At 38.1% G+C, this 7,037-nt stretch overlaps 1 protein-coding gene across 1 annotated transcript in view; it reads right to left on the bottom strand.

Moving 5' to 3' along the window:
* H3C1 (H3 clustered histone 1) overlaps positions 1–2,074 on the bottom strand; it is a 5,812-nt gene extending 3,738 nt beyond the window's left edge. The window contains exon 1 of the mRNA XM_007471240.1: positions 2,040–2,074. Within this exon, the coding sequence (XP_007471302.1) occupies positions 2,040–2,074 (35 nt within the window). The remainder of the gene's footprint in view (positions 1–2,039) is intronic.
* Between the last annotated feature and the right edge of the window lie 4,963 nt (positions 2,075–7,037).

Below are 7,037 nucleotides of genomic sequence, written 5' to 3'. Positions count from 1 at the left end.
GGGAAAGAGCTTTAAGTACACAAGCTCTCCTGTCTTACAAGTTTCATAAATTTCAGCCCCATGTAAATGCAGTGTGTTTAAGTCAGTCCTTGCTCCACGTCAGAATTCTTTTGAGATTAAATTCTCGCTGTGGGATTTGTAAATTGATTCCTGAGGAAGCTGGTGTTTTGTTTTTTTGGTTTTGTTTTGATTTTGGTCTCCCAAGTGATTTAAACTTCAACGCTCAGGATCTATTTCCCTAGTCCTGTTTTAACCAGAAGCATACATCTCTACCTGTACGTTAGAAATACCCGGGGGAGCTTTTTGAACCGATCCTGAAGTCCCACACCCCAAACATTCGTCCTCAGTGGTAACTGCCTGTAGCTGCAATTGAACCTGTGGCTGAGGCTGGGTCCGTGTACTATGTGCTCGTTTGTCAACTCAACATTTCCTTGGCCTTCTCTGCGAGACCAAAGTGGGGACACTGTGTTCTTGGGCAATATTGCTAAATCAGCTTTTTCCAAAATTGGGTGGCCCTGAAAAGTGCTTTTGAGGAGATGTGGCTCAAGAGCTGTCTGACCTTAGGAATGACGGTGATCCTCTGGCTTACATGGCACTGATTGGTGTCCTTGAGTTTACCAGGTAGGCCTCATACGCCTCCTGCAGCGACATCACAGTCGAGCTCTGACCTTGCAGGTCGTTCATGCTCAGCGACTTACCCTGGTCCATTTGCAGGTTGTCAGCTAGTCCCGGTTTCTCTTTATAGAAACAGAACTGCCCTGATTGGATAATATTTGGAACTCCCACTCTGTGCCTAACTAGATCGTATTTCTCTGCCTGCAGGGTTTTCAACCCTGGTGCGCTGCACCACGTTAAATACTCGGGGACACTTTCATAGAATTGCCTCTTTAAGCTTTTGAAACTTTAATTCTGGGATTCATTTTAATAACGTCTTTTTTCACATCCGAGAATAAAAAAAGTACCATATGTTGAGCCAGGTTTACTCACTTTTACTTAGCGAAGCTCAATTAGTTGTAACACTTTTACATATGTGCATACAAATTCTTTAATAGTCCATTGTTTTATGTTTTGTCTTTTTTCCCCCATTGTTTTGCATGACTCCTTGCATCCCCTTAATGTCTGCCTTACTGTCACTTCACATCCCTACTCCCCTTCCCCAAACAGGTATGTAGCTATTCATGTTTTCCTTTGAATTCAGTCTTTTACATACACTTATCCATAAACATGCATGATTGTTTTCTTTTTCTGGTAGTGTTTTATTATTATTTACAAAATGGCGATATGTACGCTTCTCTGCTTTTCTCTTAACCTTAAAAGAAATCCTTTCAAGTCAAATCTTTGGGATCTTCGCGGACCAGGGCACGAACCCGTGTCCCCTGCATCGGCAGGCGGACTCTAAACCACTGCACCGCCAGGGAAGCTCCAAATCTTTTTTTAAATGTCCTGCATGTGGAGTAGAAAAATTTATTCATCCATTTCATATTGATAAGTATTGACGTCTCTATTTACAACTGCTGAGCATGGTGCAATAAACAATAGAATTCCAAAGCTGAAATTGCTAGATTAGTTAGTGTATTTTAAATTTCAGTAGGCCCTGACATAGCCTGAAAATGGCTCCCCCTCCTGCATTCCAACCATCAGGGTGTGATCTCATTAATTTCTGCCAGTCTAAAGGGGGTAAAATTATTTCACATTGTCACTTTGATTTGCATTACCATGACCACCAGTGCATCCTTTAGGTTTATTGGCCATTTGAATAAGCTTTTCAGAGAATTTCCATTTATATCTCTGCTAATTTTTCATTAGGCAGTTTGTCTTTTTCCTGCCCAATTGTGTTTTTTATATGGTAGAAAAATGAACGTTATACTTATCACCTGTGTTGCAGATAGTTTTCTACTCTCGGCTTTTATCTCTATATTTCCTTTGTTTATGGTATATTTTCCATTTATATGTATTATATAAAATTTATTAGATATATATAAAATTTGAATATTAGACATTTTAATCACAAATGTATCTTTTATAGCTTCTAGATTTCCACTCTTGGTTTAGAAACTGAATCCCACCCCTCCATTATTTATTCACCTCCTAGCTTTTCTTCTAAAATTTTTTGCTTCTTAAAAAATGTTTAGTTTCTAATCCATCTAGAATTTGTTTTATATAGTTTAAGATAGAATCCAAGTTTACATCCTTCCAGATGGATGGCCAGTTGTTTTAACACCATTTGTTGAATAATCCATTCACTTCTCATACTGAACTGAAATATATCATTTTTGTTATTTATTAAATTCTTATATAATGAGATCTATTTCTGTATTCTCATTCTTTTCTACTGTTCTCTCTGTATGAGTCATGTGTCCTTCTCAATTCTATTCCTAAATAATTTATTTCCTTGTTTCGATTGTGAATGGAATACTCATTTCCTATTTTTAGGTCTTACTGCTAGGAAGGAAGAAATGTATTCATATGTTGTATCCAGCAAACTTACTGATTTCTATAATTCTACTTCCTTTACTCCTTAAACTAAGAGCCCCTTGAGTTTTTCCTAGTCATTAGCAAAATAATTTTAACTATTTTTGTTTTTCTTAAATGTGAATACCAAGCATTTAATTTTCTTTTTGTATAGCATTTGCTAAGAATTTCCAAAATAAAGTTGAATAATATTTTTAGGAGGCATCCCTTTTTAGTTCTTGGTTTTAATTAGCATGGTATTAAGTGTTGTCCTTTATAATAATATCTTATTAACTTTTTGTATCTCCATTATATTTAAATGGTTACCTTCAATTCCTATTTTACTTAAAAAAAGAATTTAAATGGCTGCCATACTTCACGTATTGATATAATCATATGGTTTTTCTCTTTTAATTTGTTCAGTGCTTTCTTAGATGTTAAGCCCTCAAACTCAATGTGGCTGAAAGAATGAGATGAGTTTTCCTAAGGCGGTCATCTATAAGAGAGAAGCAAGTGTGCTGTGGTGGAGTTGGGGGAGGGTGAATCAGAAATTCTGTTGTGAAATTTGCAGAGTCCAAGAGATTACCAAGTGGATAAGGGAGTAATCAACTGGGTTCAAATGTTGATGATAGACTGAAGTGATTAGAAGCCTGAGAATAGTTCCTTGGTTTAGCAGTATGGAGGTCAGTAGTTTTGACAAGAGTAGTTTTGGGGAGGATGGAGTTGAATTAAGATGGAGTCATTGGTCTATAGATGGCATTTAAAGTCATGAGACTTGGTGAGGTCACCAAGGGGGCGACTGAGGTAGAGAAGAATATAAAGAAAGGGGAAAGGACAGAGGAGACCTGGCCCTGATCATTTATCATACATAAATCTGAATCATTATTCTACCTCTTTGTGATTCCATTTGCTTATATAAAAGCAAAACGGTTAGATTAGAGTAGTGTTTTTCATGGCCTGTTAGGAATAGAATAGACTAGAACATATTAGAGTGTGCACATTGTAAGGATAAATACGGCTTCCTGGAATTTAGGCTTCAGACACTTATGTTGTTAGGCATATGCGTGTACGTTCTGGGTCATAAAGAAGAAAGCATATCTTATTGGGGTTACAGTCAAAGAAGTCTGAAACCCAGTGGTTAACATGCTCCTTATGGTCTTTTACAATTCCAGGAGTCTATTGTGTTGATGTTCTGACCACACAATTGTATTAGCTCTAACATCCATGTAAGAGGAGACAGACTTGAAATCAATCTCATTGATTGTCTGAGAGATCTTCTGAGACAAGTAGGTAAGAGTGGTGACACAGAAATTATATTTTTTACTAATAATTTGTTTGATTATCCCTGCCTGTGGGGTTTTTTGAAAGAAAAGAAAAAAGAGAGGGACAGAGAAAAGAACAGAATGTTATATGACTGCCAGAACAATTAAAGACCAGTGGGGCCTCCTTAAGAAGATATACACCATAAATAAGGGGTTTTGCTGTGTAAGATGTACAATAATAACACGTAAAAAAAAAAAAAGAAAAAAAAATAAGATGAGGGGAGAACTCTCTCATCTTGATGCTACAAGTTTTATTGTATCCTATGTGGCCAAAGTAAAAACAGGGAATATTGGGGGAGGAGAAGGGAATTTGTTCTTTTCTTTATACCATAACATATTTTTCAGCTCTTCAACAATGTACCCATGTAGAAAAATATAATTATTCTGCATATAAAAACAGAACTGGATTAAAAAAGAAGTAATAACTCCTAAATAGTAAAATGGCGGCTTTGCAAATACCCACAGTACTCCATTGTGTGATGCTACATAGTTTATTTCACCAGTCACCTATTGCTGGATTCTTAAAAATTTAGTTAACAACAATTACATAATCATTTTCAAGTGTGTCTCAAAAGTAGGTCCCCAGAAGTGGGATTTCTATTTCAAAGGGTGAAAAGTAACATTGCAAATAACAGGGCATGGTAAAAGTATAACAATGGAAGCTTAAAAACAAATACAAATACCTAAAGACAAAAATATTACTAGATTTCAGCTATCATGGGTCACATCTTTTTTAATTTTATTTTTTAATAAATAATTTGATTCAAAAATCAAAACCGTATGAAAAGATATGCACCCAGAAGTCAAGTTCCACACCACTGTCCCTGACGACACAGTTCCCCTTCCACTGTTTCCTTATGCAAATAGAAATGAAAAATATATATACTTTTCTTTCTCACCCTTTCATAGGATAACATATACATGTTCTCTACCACTGTTCGCTTAGCAGTATGTCCCGGAGCTGTGTCTACAACAGGAAACAGAGGTCTTCCTTATTCTTTCCATGGGTACATGATATTCATTGTGTAAAGGAACAACAGTTTATTCTGGTTTCAGTATTTCTATATATTAGCAAGATTAGCCCTTTATAATAAGAGTTGCAAAATATTTTTTTCAGATAGTCATTTGTCGTTTAACTTTGATTATGATAAAATTTGTTATGCAGCCTTTTTATTTTTATGTAATTGAATTTACCAATATTTTCTTTCATGGCTTTTGGATTTTGAGTAATATTTAGAAAGGTCTTTCCCACTTCAAGAATCAAAGGAATTTGCCTATATTTTCTTTAAGTACTTCTGGCTTTTTGTTTTGTTCCGCTTTTATGTTTCAATCTTTGATCTACTTGAAGTTCCTTCTGGTGTTTTACAAATGGCTATCTAGTTGTCTCAGCACTATTAAAAAAGTCCATCTTTACTCCTAGTGATTAGAAATGCTTTCTTTATTGGATACAAAATTCCTGTATTAATTGTCTATTTCTAGACTTTCTATTCTGTCGTGTCAGTCTTTCTGTTAAGCACTAATACCACATTGTTTTAATTGAGGATTGATGATCCTTTATGAAATATGAATAAGATCATCCACTCTTCCTGTTCTTATTTTTCAATTATAGGGCAATTGTAGTACAATTCCAGCTTTTCAAAGAATTGTGGAATTCTTAGAGCTAGAAAAGCCTCGGAAGTCATTTAGTTTTTGTTTCTGCCAGGGAAAATTCTGTAGGAACTAACGTGCTCTCTGAACTCCACCCCACAGCAGCTCCTTACCAGCTATTAAAGGCCAATAGTATCTTAAGGGTAGTACGCTTTTACGTCGAATCTATACTGAGCCATGGTCAATGCAAAAATGTGAGAAGAAAGGGGAGTATATTTTACAATTTGTGGGTGCTCTCTTTGAACTAATTTATCACTTCTTCCTCTAAACTCTCTGGAGGGTCACGACGCTTCCCTTTCCACATGGGAACTCCTAACTACAAAGGGAGATGTAAGGAAGTAGGTGAAATATTCTCATTCCAGTGCCTAGGAAGATGATGTAGGTTTGGTAAACAGCCACTCTCTGCCACACTTCTGCACGTTTCTGTTTTTTAAAGGCTCATTCACTTATTTGTTGACTCTTCAGAGAGAGGGCAAGGTCCAAGTGTGCAAGCCTAGACAATGTGTAGGTTGAATTATGTCCCACCCACCCCCCTTCCCCCAAACGTTATGTTTAAATCATAACCCCCATTGCCTCAGAATGGAACCTTATTTGGAAATAGGGTGGTTGCAAATGTAATTCAGTTAAAATGAGGCCACGGTTGAATAGAAAGGGCCCCTCTGATTGACAATTCCTCGTAGACCAGCTCCTGCCAGTTCGCGGAACGCGCAGAGGCCTCGACTCCATCGTGTGGCTGCCCGTCCCACCTACCCCAGCCTGCCAATGTGGAAGGGAGGCCTCAGCCCAAGCGCAGCCCCAAGGGATACTGCCTCCCGCCCTGGTGGGGGTGGGACCTTGAACGCCCCCAGGACCCGCATCTGGAGAGAAGTGAGAGTGCCCCGTGGAGGCGGGGAGGTGCTGAAGTTATCTTGTGGTTCGTCTGGGGTGTGGTGGGCCTGGGTAAGGCCAAAGAAGTGACACCCGGCGACACCTCCGGGGGAGAAGACCCTTCAGTGCCACCTACAGAACCGCAGGATGTCAGTCCTCTGCCTGAGCTCCCTTCCCTCACGTCCACATCCCTTTTTAATTTGTCTGGAGCAGGCCAGTCTTCAGTAAGTTATTTAAAAGCTCTCTAGGTACCGGAATTTGCTTCAAGGGTTGAGAACCACTGATCTGGGCGGAGCCCCTCACATTAGTGAATGTTGTTTCTTCGTCGATCTCTAAAACTGAGTTAATATTTTTCTGGAGTAATGGTAGGCCCAGAGAAAGAATTGAATTGCCCAGGATTCCACAAAGATTAAGTGATGGTGGCCCAAGAATTCCTCTTCAGCAGGTCAGAAGTATAAAAGTGTTTTGCAATCATTATATAAATTAACAAAAATCCTGTTTATTGTGTTGTATACCTAGTGCTTTGTGCCTGAGCACTTCTCACTACAAACTGGGATTATTGCCCCACCATTACACTTGAGGAAGCCGATGGAGGCACAGAGGGGTGGTGTCACTTGTCTACTTGTAAGTAAAATCAGAAATTAGACATAGATCTGGCTGGATCATAGAAAGGTGGAAATTTTTATTTTTAAACTTTACCTAATATCTTTAATGGATCGCAGGATGTCCAGAGAACTAAAACAGGAACCC

The sequence above is a fragment of the Lipotes vexillifer genome, unplaced genomic scaffold (genome assembly GCF_000442215.2).
Source record: "Lipotes vexillifer unplaced genomic scaffold, Lipotes_vexillifer_v1.1 scaffold56, whole genome shotgun sequence".
Lineage (NCBI taxonomy): Eukaryota > Metazoa > Chordata > Mammalia > Artiodactyla > Lipotidae > Lipotes > Lipotes vexillifer.
Note: the sequence above shows the minus strand (reverse complement) of the source record. Positions and strands in the feature narration are given on the sequence as shown.